Consider the following 16,533-nt stretch of genomic DNA (forward strand, 5'->3'; position numbering starts at 1 on the left):
ATGATGACGTATTCGGCTTGCATTTTATCAGAAACAAAGAGCGTGTGCTTCAGGAATTTTGATTAATTTCTGTTCCGATAGATCTGCCTGGAGATCCAAGGCCCACTCGGATAGTGCACTCATAATTTATTGCGGCAGTGGCTGCCATCATAATTAGCATTGCGGTCTAAATCAAAATATTTACAAATCAATTATTGTGATTAGCGACCGCCGCAGCAACTTCCACCATAATCGATCACCCAGCTGGGGCATTTCTCGCCAGGTCTCAATTCCGTAATCCATATTCCGACCAATCGATCCCCACCCCCAATCGACTTTGTGGCGACGACAGCATTTCGCAGCAATCATAATTTGCATTGACCTTAACACGTTGAAAGAAATATTTGATATTTAAAAATCAATGATGTCTAAGTATTCGATAACTAGTGAACTATTTATATTGCAATTCATGCGAATTGATTTCCAATCATTTTACACTTCTACGTTTTAATAAAAATTAAAAATTTAAAAATTTAAAATTTGAATCATTATTTCTCATAATCAGTTACAAATGTTAATGCATTTTTAGATAAAATATATGATACCTATATGTAAATGGATAGTTATCGTAAATTCATCCATTAAAATATGATTTCTTATCAAGATGTAAGTTGTTTTTTTTCTGAATTTTTCAATATTAAAATACAGCTTTTTATAACCTTACTGTGATAAACAATTTTAATGCGGGGGTTAACATGTTTTCGTATCAGCAGGCGACTTGTTGGCTTGTTCACTTGGCTAAAGACAAAAGACAGCCTTTGGCGACACAATCAGTTTTAGATTTGTTTTTAATTAAATCGAATCGATTCGATTCGATTCGAATTGAATTGACTTTCTGTCAGTCTGTCTGTCGGCTGCTGGCTGCGTGTTCGTCGCCATTTGCTGACAGGCGGCTATTACAATTTTATTAACATAAATTATTGCATCCAGATCGATCCACTCGCGATATAAGTCGCCTACGACTAATGGAAGCCTAATGGTTGTTAATGCTTGCAGGCGGAATTCCTCGCCGAAATAGCTTTATTGACCGAATGCGCTTTTGATTGCCAATATCCTATCAATTGATACTCGATCATTTTATATCAGCGAAATAGCTTCAGATTTTATTCGCACCCCGCTGTGAAACCATGTTGGCTGACAGTGGACATGACAATATATACTTTGTAATTGAATATCGCACTGATAGCAATCTAAATACGATTCTGTCTGCGATCTGTGAACATTAAAAAGCCGCCAACCTTGAGGCGATTCGCCGGCGCGTTTTTAATCGCCCGGGAAACGCGCGCGATCGTTACAAGGTGTAAAAAACCGACTGAAAGTCAGGTTTACGAGGATCTTTGAAGCGGTAGGGGTTATTCAAGGCAGCTGCCCCTGGATTGGACTATTTAAACACCTCTACGGGCATCACTTGCCACATTTTCGGATGGCCACGGTTTTTAATTAATCTAACATCTTGCCCCGGACTTTTTACTTTCAGGGTTTACGCGGAAAAAGGGTCAGAGGTCGTTGAGGCGAGCACATTAGGCTGGAACACTCGACTGCCGGGTTAATTAAGTCATTAGCCCGAAAATGTCCTGCTGCTGCCGCTGCTTCTGCGCATAATTAATCATTTTAATTGTCTGACTGCATACCGCAGGATAATGTGGAAGAGGGGGGAAATTTAGAAAGACCAAAAGGCAGATCGACAGTGAAAAGGTTGCTTTCGAAAACTGCGGGGGAGTTCGACGTGCCGAGGGTTATTTATAGGGGCAGCCTAGGAGAGGGACATTTGGCATGTGCTTCCTCGTTTCACAGGCGTCAAATTTTCGGGCACAAAATGTTGTCATTCCGGTTAATTGAGTTAATTGTTTTGGGGGAGAAGCCCTTTCTTTGGCCTAGCAAAATCACTTAGACCACTTTAGTGCAAGCATTTTAAAATAAATTTAAAGTACAAAGTTAAACAAACTAGGTACTGGCAACAGATTTATTTTTGTGGTAAAAGAAGAGCGTTCCGCATAACTTTTAATTGCAATTTAACATTACCTACATCTAAATATGTCTAGACTCTAGAGGATATATAAATTAATTTACTGTTTAATATTATAATTTTTTTTATTTTTTTTTTAAATCATTTTTAAAGCGAACGAAATATAAATTGTTTTTGTATAATATGTATTGTCAATTTCAAGGTCAATTTATAAATGTCCAAAAATGCATTTGATTGAACACTGTTTGAGTAACAAAATAATACTTTATATCTTTAATAAAAATTTGATCTCATAGCTGATATTTTATTTCAACAGAGTTTGTTTGCCAATGCCAAATTTAGTCAAAGACTATTTTTTATGACATTGCTAATCGGTGGTCAAGCAGCCTTCCCCAACCGCAACGCCCACAAAATGACGCACTCATTAAGTATGACGTTGACTATTCTCCGGAATGTTTTGCAATTCCGTTAGCGCCTTTGCCACTGTCAAGTTCAATGCACACACAAACATACATATGTACATATTGCACCATGTGATTTTTTTTATAAGCGCCATCTAAATAGATAAGATAAATTTTATTCAAAGAAATTCGCACATAGCTAATTAAACTTTCATTTGACGTGGGTTATATTTTTTCGGTCAATTTTTGGTCAACACCTAAATTTAGCAGGGGTTCCGGTGACCAGAAATAGATTTTGTGACTTATCTATGGTCTAGTGTAGCGGTAGACCCCTTACCTGGTCAAAGTTGAGGCCTTATCAGTGCTATTAAATCGGCTTGATTATAACCCCATCGAGTAAGCTTTCCCACGCAACTGATTCACTGCTATATTTGCTTTTGCCGGGAATCGAGTGACGTTCATCATTGCACTTTGGGCCTTTATTTAATTGGCATTTGTGCAAATCAACGCTGGCTGGCGAAATACGAACAACACTGGAAAATGACTACGCGCCAAAAAGCACAACCGCCACCCAGCCACCAAAACAGTCCGCACAAATACAATCAGGCTAAAAGCGACTGCAATCTCAACGCTTAGTGTCAGTTGAATATAGGCACGTGATGGACAAAAAAAAAAAAAAAACTGAAATTAGCATGCTATATATTTTACTTGTTGTTTTATTTTAAGTAGCTCTATACCTATTCAAATTTAATTTACAAAGAGAGAACAAATATTTAGATACAGTTTTAAATAATAAAGCATATACAATTTTTTATAGCCATCACTCATTCACCGAATTATTTGACTTAAAGGTACACTCTTCTCCTTATCTTAATTTAAATTATGTAGCCTACCTTGCAGCGCAAATTGCATAAAAATATAGTTTTTACAATTATCTTACAAATAAATCATACGTTGGGTATATGCTTTAATTTTAAATTCAGAATTGTCAATAAGTATATATTTGTTTAATGTTACCGTTTCAGCCAATACTAATAACAAGTTATCTTATAAACATATATTAATATTAATTGTTTATTTTTAAACTATTTTATAATTTTTATGCTTTCAAAAATAAGTCATTGCCTCCTTGTAAAAAATAGATTAAAAAAAATAAATTATTGAAAACTTATTAATTACTTAAAATGAAGTTAGTGTAGCGATTTTATTACTAGACACCTCAAGACGCCAAGGAAAATTAAAATAAATAAAATATATTTACCAAATTTTAGCATACATTAAATACTCAAATAATTTATAAATTTAAAAAACAACATATTTTTATGAATGAACCAAATCATATTTACAGGTTTTTCGTAGTCGTTTAAATATTTATTTATAAGATACTCACCAAATTAGCACTGTTTTTTTGATTAAACACAATCGTTCCGCTTAATTTTATGTGCAATTTTGTATTACATTAACAGAAGTCAAGGAGGATATTTAGTTTAATCAACTGTTTAATCATTGTAAATATAACATTTTAATAGTTAACGGACTGAGCCCGAAAGATTTGGCAGCCGACGAGACGACCCCATACTTATTCTACCATCGCAGCAACAGTGCTCGTCATGAACGCACGAAGCGTCGCCTCATCGACAGGGTCTCTGCTCAGTTTTTCAGTCTCTGACTAGCACGCTTTGGGAACACACAGTGTGCGGAGCGTCCGCAGTCGCAGTAGCACTCGAAGTCCGCATCCGCAGCGTTTTCGAATCTTTCGAACCATCCATCCATCCATCTGGCGTATCGTAAATAACCAATCGAACCCAATACCGTGATCGCGTCCGGAATCGCGTTTTCGGGTTTTTGTGAAATCGTGTCCCAAGGAGATCGAAACAATAATAATCTCATCGGATAGGATGTTTGAAACAGAAAAGTTCGTTTCGAAATCCAAGTATTGCTGGCCAAGAGAGTCGTTACAATTTGAAAAGGCCGCTAAAATCGTTTAGTTTACGACCACATTAAAGAGCGAAAAATATATCAAAAAATTATGGTTAGTGCTGTGTTTGAAAAAGGAAAATCAAAATAATTATGAAAATGTTGAATTTCTGCTGCCTTAAGTTTTAAAGTGTGCAAAGTGCAACTCTCCCAAAAAATCAACGAAGAATAAAACGCGTCCAAAAAAAGAATCGTAAAACTGAAAAAAGCAAACAAACATAAAAATAAGGTGCGTACTGTTTCTGTTCCTATGTATGTTGTTACATAATTTCTTTTTTAGTAAGTTTGTTGTTCCTTGAAATAATTGTTCAAATATTGCAAAATCTTTCAATGGTTTTTTGCCTTCAGTGCCGCCTTTACTAAGCCAATAATTAATGAAAGTCTTCAGGTTTTCGACAGAAACAAAATGTGTTTCTATATTATAAGGTTGGATATTTGGAAATTCAGAAGCAGTGCCAGGTCTTTGCACTTGGTCGTTTTAACTAAAGAATTTTATTAAAGTATTTTCGTGCGTCAACTTTGTGGAACTGTGACGAAAAGTTTGTATCTTTTTTAAATAAATCGAAATCATTTTCCACTTGGCATCGCGCCGAGTGATAAGTGTATTTAAATGTCCCGTGAGGGAAAGTAATTAAATAACAGATTGTGTTAATACAAAATAATTTTCTTTTAAACAAACAAACAGCGAGCAAAAGCAAATGCAAAATAAATTTTCTATTAGTCGGATGCTAATTGACACTAATTTAATTTATATTCGATTAGATTTCAACACCTTAAAGGAATCTAACTATAACTGTAATCTCAATGCATTTAGCTATAAACAAATTAAATGTGATTTACGGCTAAGCAGCGGTTAAGTTTTTCCAAGTACTTTTCCGCTTTAATCTGGCCCAAATAAACAATAAGTAAGACAAACAAAAAATAGCAAAATATTTTTGCAAACCGGTGAAAGCAAACGACCTTAGGAGAACCCATTCTATAAAAGCGAAATTTATATAAATTTAATCACGCACTCTGTGGGATTATTTATAGTTTTTGCAAAAAGCATCTACGTTTGCGAATCTTTATCGCTTTCCGCAAATGTATCTGTATCTGTATCTGCGAATTGTGCGTATCTCTATTTGCAAACGCACGCAGGCGCTTCTAATCTCATTTCGCAAACTTTTTTCTATCATTTTTTTTCTGCCCTGCGCGTGCAGTTTTTCGTAATATAAATTGGTGGCGTCGACTATTATCTAACACTGTGCGCTATTATCTAAACTGAGTTGTTGTTCTTGTTCCTGCTGCTGATTTGTGTGGCATATCTGTGTGCGAATTTGCGTTATTATCGCGTCAAGTGGCACGCATGTGTGCGTCGGGTTCAACAACTGCTAATCACACGGCAGATCATAGTTTGGACAGCAGACCAAAAGACATATGGACTGCGAAATATGGGGATCGCGTTAAAGAATAAAACTGAATGAATTGTGGGGAGTGTTATCCTTCATAATTAATAGCAACGACGAGTGCTTAATTCAAATCAGGCATATTATTTATGGAACCTATTAATATCGGGCATTTTAGAGACTTTTTTAAAGCATTTTTATATTTTTTTTTTGCCTGTGGAAAAATTTTTAAATATACTAATTTACTTTTTATATCAATCTGCTAACAATTCTTTTTCTCCTTTAGTTCAAAAATGTTTAGTTTATTATGTAATGCTAAATTAGGTTTATTTTCCTTGATCAATTTGTTTCTAATGTTATTTGAATCACTTAAAAGATTTTCAAATATGTATTCATTTTGTATTACATAATAATAAGAATAAGATAATAAGACTAAAACAATATATTAGCTGTTATTAAAATAATAGCCAATATGTTTTATAAAACATTCAAAAAATTAAAATGGATTCATGCATTTTTTTCTTTCATTGAAACTTTTTCCTTGTGCTCAAGTTTTCACGTAACAATTTCATTAACTAAAAACGAAGCGTTCTCAAGGGCAAAGAAAATAATAGGTTAATGGTTTGATTCTGCCTACGTCAAAGATAATTCAATAAGTAAAAAGGCAATCGTAAAAAATCTATAAATTTATTCATTTCCAAAAAGCATAATTGATTAAATAAATAAAACGGACTGCCCCGAATTAATTGAATTGGAAACTTAATTCTCGGCAGTAAAAAGCGTTCAAGTTAGAATTTTTATTCAGACTCGACCCCGGAGACTGGCGTGTTTGTCGTTGGACTTCAAAGGTCATAAAGCCAGCCAATTATCAAGTTTGGTTCTGAAACGCGTGTGTTGGGTAACATTTCGCTTGGTTCTGTGACACATTTACAAATTGTGCTTGATTGATGGGCCGGTAAAGGCGAAGTTTGAAATACGGCAATCATAATTCCTAGATAAAGCTTATCGCTTGCAAAAGAAAAAGTTTTACGGCCGTGCGTAAATAGTTTGCCGGTTTGTTTTCCTTTCGGCCAAAAGTGGCGCATAATACTCGGAATGAAATGTCGCCCATAACAGCGAAAAAAGGGAAATAAAATACAAAAACCGGGAAAGGAGGAAAGAAAAATGCGGGAAACTCAGTAAAAATGCAGCGTTTGTTTTAATGAAGCGTGAACACTAGACCACATAATGTGCGGCATACATTTAGAGACACACACACGATCGCACATGGCAACAACTTTAGGTACACCCTCAGTTAAAAAAAAAACAGCAACAAAAAACCGAAATGAAAACGAGAAAATCGTCGCGTTTTTCACTCAGGTTTGTTGTTCTTTTTCTTTTTTTGGCGGTAGGTGTTTTTTTTTTGGTTGTTTGACGCATTTTAAAAATAATCTCGACGCAATAGTTGCTGTTGTTTCTATTGTTGTACTTGTCTGTCTGTTTGTCACATTACTAATACGTCGCGTTGTCTTTGATTTTCGCCTTTTTCTGTTGAGTTTATTTTAAAGCGACGTTTTTCTTTTAATTTTCGCACGTAAAGTGCGTGACTTTTAATTGGACTACAATAAATGTGCGAAAATGTGTGGGCGATGAGTCTGCGAGTGGGCTAGTGTGTAAGTAAAGGCTAGAGATAGAGTTTTAGGTGAGATACATGTGACAGATATCGGCTACAATTTCTCAGGTACTTCCGCTCAATTTTAGATGCTGAGAGATTGTGTGCACCAACTTGTCAACAAAAATGTGACTAAAAGAAAAAACGTTATATATTTTTGCTAATTCAAAATAAAATGTATTATTTTCTAACTTATGTTAATATATTAAAAGTGGTTAGCATACACTCATCACTTATTGTTAAAATTGATGATATACAATTCTTTTCTTTTTTACTTTTCTTAAAATAATTTAAACTCCTATTCATACCTGTACAAACCGCATGTATATCTCCTTTGTACTTATACTTGTTGTCAATTTATTTTGCGACCGATATTTGCTTTGCTGTTAGCACCGCCGCATGTGATTGAATTGCTTGCGGCGTGTGTGCGAGTATCTCAGACTTGCCCTCGCCTGTCTCGTGCACTAAATATTTAAAATAGCTGCATCTTGAGAGGATTTTTTTCCGCTGCCGATGCGACTGCGGCAACCCAATTGCTTCCGGTTCAAATCGATTACACAAAAGCGCTGCCTTTGTGCGCTCAGGTTTTCCACTCGCACTCGCACTTTTCCCTGGCGGCGTGCTTTCCCCGTGGATTGTTGGCGAGTATCTAGCATTGATGCCTTCAAGTATCTTATGCGCCTTTCCATACAAATGAAGTGCACATCGATTAGTGCATTTGGCTGGCTGCCTGAGTTATGTTTCGGTTTCTTTTTCATTTCCCCCGTTCGCCGCTTCTTCTGTTTTTCCAAAGAAAATTAATTGTTTTGTAAACACGGCAGCTCAATGGAGGAGGGGGTGGCTCCATCCAAAGGGGAATGGGATCTAAGAAGAACCAGATCAGCGACAATTTCCACAGACGAATGCAACGCCTTGTTTGCAGTATGTTAGATCTGATAGATATTCGTCTATAAGGCAGTTGTCAGTAAATGCCACCGCACATCAATCTTTCGCTAAGCATTCCATAATACACAAATGTACGTATGAAAACAAGTATGCATATTTATTCTCGTTCAATCCTGTGACAAGTGTCAACACGACAATGAACGTCAGACACTTAACGGGGAAAATAAATACAAATTTATCTTCTCTTGAACTAGAATTTCATTGTTGAGCCCATGCTCGTATATCTTTGTGTATTTGTTAAATTCTTTTCGCTTTCAGCGTGGCATTGAAATACTTTTTCATAGTGGGAAAATAATTAACTTAAATTGTTGCAACACAACAGTGTTTTGTTTATTCTTGGGCCTAATTTATTTTATTGCCCAAACTTAAGTTGGCCAAAATCCGCAACCACAAGCCATGAATAAATTGCACATGTAAGTGAAGAGTCTGGGAATTTGTGGTTTTGGCAGTGTTTTTTACTGCCAACCGCAAGAAGAATGAGATACGACATTACTAAATGCTTTTCTGGGTAATAGATTGTGGTAATAAATATCACAAATTTGCTCAGCTTTTGAAAACAAATATATAAATCAAAGGAACACTAAGTAAACAGCATTTAGGTTATTAAATTGAGTTCAAAACCAGAAACCTTCACTTTCAAATGTTTAAACTGGTTATTCTATATATATATATTTTTAATCAAATGTGATATATAAAACATGAACTTTATGCTAATTTTATAGCGAATATATTTTAATAGGCTATTAAAATTTTTATTCACCTGTTAAAATAAATTATTTTAATTTTTTTGGGCAGGCAAACTGCGTGAATCATTAGCATATTAGCAAAAACTACAACTGAATCCAAGAAAATTTACATATGTCCGACATTTTGGCTTGTAATAAATGTCCAAAGAGCGTTTTTCCCTATTGTTTTTTGTTGGAGTAGCCAAGCGTCCGACATGAACTAATTAAGTTGCGCAGTTCGGCTTAGATTTATCGCCGTCCAGCCGATCCGCCAGATACTTTCCAAATGCCTCAAGCCCATCTGTCAGCGACGCCATTAAAACAGCGGCTAGCGCAAATGTCAAACGCATTTTAAACGCATAAATTTGGCTTTGTACGAATAGCTACAGAAAAAAAACAAAGCAAAACAAAACAAAGTAAGGAAATTTGCTAATCAGTTTGTGGAGCGACTGCCATTTCAGTTCAATGACTAGGCCTAGCTTCGATTTCAGTGGCTACTCTATCCGTATTGTTAGAGATACTAATTTGAATAATTTACTGGGCTTTTCTGCTCTGCGGGTTTGGTCACTTGTTGTCAAGCTGTTGGCGGCGACAAGATTATTTAATTTATCTAAAAAAATGCCATTCCCACTGTCTGATGCGATAATATGTGTCATATTTTATGCGATATACTTTTATTTAAAAACTATTCCAAGCTTTTTGCCTTTATTATTCAAAGTATTTCATTTTATTTTTTCAAAACAATATTTTAAAATGGTCTAATGGCTTATTCAAAATTACTAACTTAAATATGGTCCTATGAATATATAAACTTTGTATCTATATGTATGTATCTTTATTTATTTGCATCCATTGTAAAGCTTTCATGATCATTTTATTAAAATTTTTATTCATTCACTGAACAAAGATGCCGACACGCTCCATTCATTATTACTTTTCTTTGGATATTTTGGGCATTTTATATCGCTGTTTTTTGTGGTTCAGTCATCAATTTGATTAGACGAGTGCCACCGAAGACAGCCACTTAAATGTGGGTTAAGTGAATTTCAAGTTTTATAACGGATCCAAATTTTGTCGTATGACAGGTTTTAAGATAACTCAATAAGTTCTTTGTTTTTCCCTTACTGTTTAAATTATGAGAACGGGTTCAGTGATTATTGGACTTTCGCTTTCATTTTGGGGGCAATATTTTTGCAGACCAATCACCGTAATCAAGTTTGGACCCTGATTAAGTATTGCGTTTCATTATATGTTTATTTCCTTATTATGGGCTTTTTGGGGACTTAAACGCACCGCTAAAAACAACAAAAGATTTCATTATTTTTTATGGTTCTTATAATTTGCTGAATTGCTGAGGCTTATGAATGACAGATGGATCGAGGAGCTGAAGTCATAAAAACTGGATACATTAGTTTTTTTTTGGCCCATAGGTGTGATTTTTATACTTCATATACATATTCTGCGCTATTTTTACAACTTTGGGCATGTGTCAAGACACGCTTCCCTTTGGGATTTTTATCTTTTCCTGTGGTCGCCGAAGCTGGAACTTTTGTTGCCCTTTCAGAATTCCACACAAATTCTACTACTGAAAAAAAATAAAACGTAAACAATGCCTTGAGACAGAATCTGCGGTTGGCTTGGCACACATTTTGCCTGCTGCGGCACAAATATTTTTTATACACACTCGGATTTGGGTGAAAGGCATTAAACTGGCGAGAGGCAACGGTTTAATATATTTCTTGATCTGTAAGATGTTGAGAACTCGAAGAACTTTGCTGATTTTTATATTACACACATAATATTGGGTTTCTCTGATTCATCGGTTATTGCTGCCCTTTTGGATTTTTATAACTTTGCTGTCATGCAAATGCCGCGTTTTACGATTTGGAGGGCTCTTAACTTTTTGGGAGGTTTTTAGGGCTTTCAAACGTACATACATATTAGTATGTAGAATAATATATTCGTTTCAAATTCAACACGTTGCATAACTTTGGCGGCAGTTTGGACAGAAGGACGCAAAAGCAATTAACATTTTGATGGCACAGAAGTCTAGTGTTTGAGTTGTCTCGGTTTGGTCGCCAATTGGATTTGTAGCTCTTCCTGCTGTTTTTGTTGTTTATGGTAATTAAAACGGGGTGCACTTAAATCTTGCATAAAAAATGCTTCTGCGTAGGCTAGCTAGCTGAACACGTGCCAAAAAGCCGGCAATCGAGTGGAAGTGCAGCGGCAACGTCACTCAGCCGCCCCGTTGCCCTGCCCCGCATCCCATAGATACACGGATACATTCAGATACAAAGATACTCTGCCGGTGCAGTTAGTGCGTGATTATTTTCAAATCCGACACAGTTTTCAGCGCGAATTGTTTTTGTTGCCCATCTTATTTTTATACAATTTGCTTTCCCTCTCTCTCTCTCGCTCCGCTGGGAAAGTCATTTTCGATGTTTTCACCGAGTTTTTCCTTTGCGTAACTGCTCCCTTTGGGCAGTTTTTATGTAACCCCTTGTCGATCACCGGCGGCTCCTATAGACACAATTGTATCTTTGGCCCGTTGATAGTCCGATGGCCAAAAATAAACTGTGCCACTTTGTCGTCAGCGTGTCTCTATACACCCGAACGCTAATTAAAATGTCAAAAATTGCGTTAAAAGCGATTAGGTGAAGAATTTATATACATTTTGGCTTAAACCAAATTCGCTTTTCAAATGTTCGCCATGGAATTTCAAAGCCATTTCCCAAATGCCATAAATTGTCGGCTGCGCAAGTGAATGTCAGGTGATAATGTATTTTACGGTGCAGATAATCTGTTTCTTAATGATAACTCTTCTGTCACGTCTAATCAACTAAATTTTCCCCCCAAATTCTTCTCATTGCAGCCCGTCGAGTATGTTAGCCAACCCAACTTAGGCTGAAAAAAAGCGAGTTAATATTGCAACATCATTCATCGCTACGCAATTTTATCGCGGGAATATCTGACATGACAAAAAAGTCATTGGCGTTGATAAGATGCATTATCAGCGGGGAAGACGAAGATGAAGATCCGCAACAGCAGCAGCAGCAATTGAAAAGTGTTAAACAAGTCTACGATATGATAACCTAATTTCCTGCCGGGAAAGAGGCGAAAAAAAAAACGATTTTTACAACAAGATCAGAGAGAGACTCTTTAGTGAAAAGCAAAAGGCAAACATAAGTAAAAGATTTCATAAAAAAGGGGCGTTCATATGTTTCAACGACACCCGAGGGCGTGGCGAACGCCCAATAAACTGGCAAACAAACTATAAACAACCAAAAGAGACACAGCGACTTACACACAAAATTATAAACATTCGGATTTTGGAGAGGAAGAGAAGAAGAGCTTCTCGAACGAAAAGAAACCCGGTGAACCGAAGTGGTGATCTTTGATGCGAAGAAACCTGCGCTTGGACTGGAGGGCCCTGGCGCTGCTGGGCGCCCTCCTCTCGTTCATCATCGCCTGGCCGGGCCTGGTGTTTGCGATGCCCCTGATGGCCACCTCGCCCGATTCCTCCACATCCGCATCCACATCCGCATTCGGATCCACATCCGCAACCACATACCCATCCACATCCACATCCACAGAGAACAGCACGAACAATAGCAATCTGTTTAGTAATAGTTATCTACAAAGTGATCATAGTCGTAGTAGTTTAGTGCCGAGCGAACGAGTGAGTGAACGTGAACGTAGTGTAAATCAACCCACAAATCAAAGTATTAATGCTGAATTTAATCAGAGCGTAAGCACGCAATTAACTGCCATAACAAGCACCCCACGATCCTCTGATGAGGAGGATGAGAACTCCGATCAGTTGGAGGAGCCTTTGGGTTTCGTTATCTCGGCGGCGTCCAAGGAGCATCTGGCGGTTCTGTCGCGTACCGAACGCAGCATTCGTCACCAGAGTCAGCAGCAGAGGAAGCACCACCACCCGCAAAACCATCATCATCACCAGCAGCACCAGCAGCACCAGCAGCATCAGCAGCATTCGCATCCGCAGCAGCAGCAGCAGCCGTCGTCGTCCGCTGACAATAATTTCATTGGTTCGAAATCGAAAAGACTGAGCAACCCTAGAAGTAATCTAAACATAAATAGCAGTAGCAGTAACACCCCCATCAGCAATCTGGACCGCAACGAGCGCTCCACGGTGCCCCAGTCCCACTTGGCCTGGACCTCCCGCAAGATCCAGCTGTACATCAAGAACCGCATCCTCCAGATCATGCGGGATGGAGCCGTCAATGGTACCCAGGACGAGAACAGTGAATTCAGTAAGTACACTATTCTTTCAATAATACATATTCACATTTTGTTAAAAATAAAAAAAATGACCTCTAAATATTAAATATTATAATGGGCAGGAGAATTACTTCGAAAGGTCTCCATAATTTTAAGAACTTTAACATTTTTTTAAACACAATCAAAATATAAAAATATTTATTTCTTCTAGAAAACAATTATTACAATTTTCATGATCTCAAAGATTTCTTTGAAAGAACCATAAATGGAGAAATCACATCAAATTAGAAAAAAATGTTGTTTTAACTTGTTTTTTTAAATAATTAAAATAGTTTTCATAAATCTTAAGCCCAAAACAAATGTTTTATTAACACCAACATTTGAAAACCAGTTTTTAGAGGCTTTAACTTAAATTATGTTATATTGGATGTGTTTTTTATAGTCACTAGTTTGGTCCCATTGTATATTTATGCTTGGGTGCCATTCCACCCACCATGAACTTCAAAGTGGACGCCACCCAGCCTCCGCCCCCTTATTACTCACTTATTTTTTGGGTTTATTTTGAATATGTTTTATGTTCAATTTGTTTGGGGGATCTCTTGTTTGGTTCTTTTGTCTGAACCACCCATTCCACTTTGACTGCATAAACAACAAAATAAACTAATGCCTGTGGCCGTATGAAATATTTAGAATATCAGAAATTATACACGCCTACACATACTATTGAAGGAATATAGTATATCCACAAGTTGAAAGTTCTCATAAAACGCTGCCAAGCTGCGTGTATTACGCACCCGAGAGAACTGGCGAAGAAATCGTATTTTCTGCGGCTCTCGTCTGTTTACGTTGGGCATCATTAAGTTAGACACTTGATTTGGCAATGCTGCGGCTCTGCTCGGCCCAGCACTGTATTATTTGGCATATAAATTCTTTAGTGGGCTAAGGGCATAAATCTCGCCTTAATTAACCGCTCGCCCTGATTAGCAGTCCGATGGGCTCCCTCTGGGGCAATGAAATGAGTCAGGTCAGTCTGGCCGGGCATTTGCATAACTTTTGGCCCGCTCGAATTAATTTACAGCTTCATTTTCATTAACTTCCTGGCAGCCAGCAATTTGCAGCACTGATACCGATAAAGCCACCGAAAAACTTGTTGTACAACTTGGCTTGTCCGGTTTGCGTGAGATATAAAAACGCGAGCGCTTATCGGACGAGCTCATCGCCGTTGAGAAACACCATGAGTCCATCGAGATGCCGCATAGATATGTACGGTGGGGATTTTGTTTCGCCTGGGTACAAATTTTTTAATTCACCACCGTTGTTGTACCTTACATATCTGCCTCAGGTGTTAATTTGATTTTGGACTCGATCGGACGGCGATAATGCGAGTGGAGTGCGATAAGATTGAAATTGCCGCGTAAGAGAGCTTTTATAAGACTCCTCTGATGGAGTGCGTGTTATTCGATTGGGTGGGTGGCGGTAAAGATTTTTATGGTCACGCAACGAGTCGAAAATGTGGGAGGTTTCGGTTTCGGTTTTGGATTCGGAATCGGTTTGGGGTACTCTCACCCTCGGACCTCGACTTTCACAAGCCAAATCAGTGGCAACTAACAGAGCAATTTGTGTTTATTAGTGACCGAGTGAGTCTTTTATGGGCTGTAAATTGTTCAAAGTGCTCCAAAAATCACGTTCACGCCACAATCTCCGGATATCGTGATCAGCTTCTGTTCGACGTGGAGCTTTATCGCTGAATATAAACATTTTCGCACTTGATGAGGTTCTAAAACTTTCTATGATGTGGCATTATGTGGCGAAATGCTAAGTTGACATAAGAGATCAAGGAATGAAGCTGCAAAAACAACCATTTTTCGCAAGAAATATAAGTTATCTTTATAAGTTTGCCTAGATTAATTATTATCAGAGAAAGAAGGGTACTTTATATAAAACAAATTTACAAAATATTATACTAATCAAATAGATATAACAAGTAACTAACTTTGTTGTACAATTTATTGGAAGTAATTTCATTGTATTGTATCTTTTACTACCCATAAATCGCTGGAAAGCGCTTACATGTTGCTAAGCCATAAAACTGCCAACAGACAGTGACAACTGCTTCGAAATAAAGCTGTCCAAACAGACTGAAAATGACCAAATCTCGCGAGTTTTCCACTCCGTCAGCTTGCATCTTCAGTGGCATCTCGCGAGTCTCATCAACCAGTTGACCTCCAAAAGTCGGGTGAAGCGCAACGCCAGTTGCAGTTGCCGCAAATTGCTCCACCGACTAACGGTGTCGGAGTGCCGAGAGGAGTAGACTCCACCATCTGTACCCCAACTGAAACTGAACCTGAACCGAAACCCCAACCACAAGCCCCAACCCCAACCACAAACCCAACACGATCCGATCCGGACTGCAGAAACCTTTGCACGGGGGGCGTGCATACCATATTTTCGAGATGATGTATGGAGAGTACTTGGCCCGGCGGGCAGACGGCAATTATGCGACTGATTTAGTGCGTGGAGCGAGGTGTGAAGTTGAGTGAAGCCCAAGTCGGCCGAAATCTTAGCAAGCTGAAGCCGCTGGTGGATGCTAAAAGCTTCCGACAGCATCTTTTGATAACTTAATTTACGCCACGTCTTTTGCGGCTGGTGAAGTTGATGAAGTTGCCCCGACAGTTTTGGCCAACATTGCATCGATCCAGCTGCTGTTACTTTCACTGTCACTCGGCTCTTAAATTCGGCTTGTTAATTGTCTTTGTAAATCTAAATCTTCTATGTTGTTATTATTTTTTACGATTTTCTTTATCTGCCACAACAGAAAGCCAAGCCTTTCAATGTGGCGTCGTTCTAGAAACGCCACAAAGTTATTGTCGAATGTTTGGTGCGTAAAAAAGTCAACAAACGCCGCCTTTGTTGAGAATATTTTCGAAAAAGTAAACTCGTTAAAAATGGTTCCAGTTTATTTTTTATTTCTCTCCTACATTTTTTTTGTAAATTTAGATAATTGCATCAATTTTAATCCCCCGAGAGCTTGATTAATAGATTCGGCACGGCAATCAGGCATGAAAAGAATAAAGGAAATTTCAACACAGTTAATTCCTGAGCAGCACAAATGGCTGGACTATTATATCACTTTCGGCACACAATACGATAAATTAATTTTACACAAACATTTTGCCGGTGGCTACGTCACGGATCCAACGAA

The 16,533-nt window shown here is 37.6% G+C and overlaps 1 protein-coding gene across 2 annotated transcripts in view; it reads left to right on the top strand.

Moving 5' to 3' along the window:
- Window positions 1-4,078: 4,078 nt before the first annotated feature.
- Window positions 4,079-16,533, top strand: part of LOC108101099 (serine-rich adhesin for platelets) — a 44,795-nt gene continuing 32,340 nt past the window's right edge. For both annotated transcript variants that reach the window (XM_017205309.1, XM_017205310.1), the window contains exons 1-2: window positions 4,079-4,612; window positions 11,962-13,363. In XM_017205309.1, coding sequence (XP_017060798.1) covers window positions 12,487-13,363 — 877 coding nt within the window. In that variant the 5' untranslated portion in view covers window positions 4,079-4,612; window positions 11,962-12,486. The remainder of the gene's footprint in view (window positions 4,613-11,961; window positions 13,364-16,533) is intronic.

This window comes from Drosophila ficusphila, unplaced genomic scaffold (genome assembly GCF_018152265.1).
Source record: "Drosophila ficusphila isolate 14025-0441.05 unplaced genomic scaffold, ASM1815226v1 contig_791, whole genome shotgun sequence".
NCBI lineage: Eukaryota > Metazoa > Arthropoda > Insecta > Diptera > Drosophilidae > Drosophila > Drosophila ficusphila.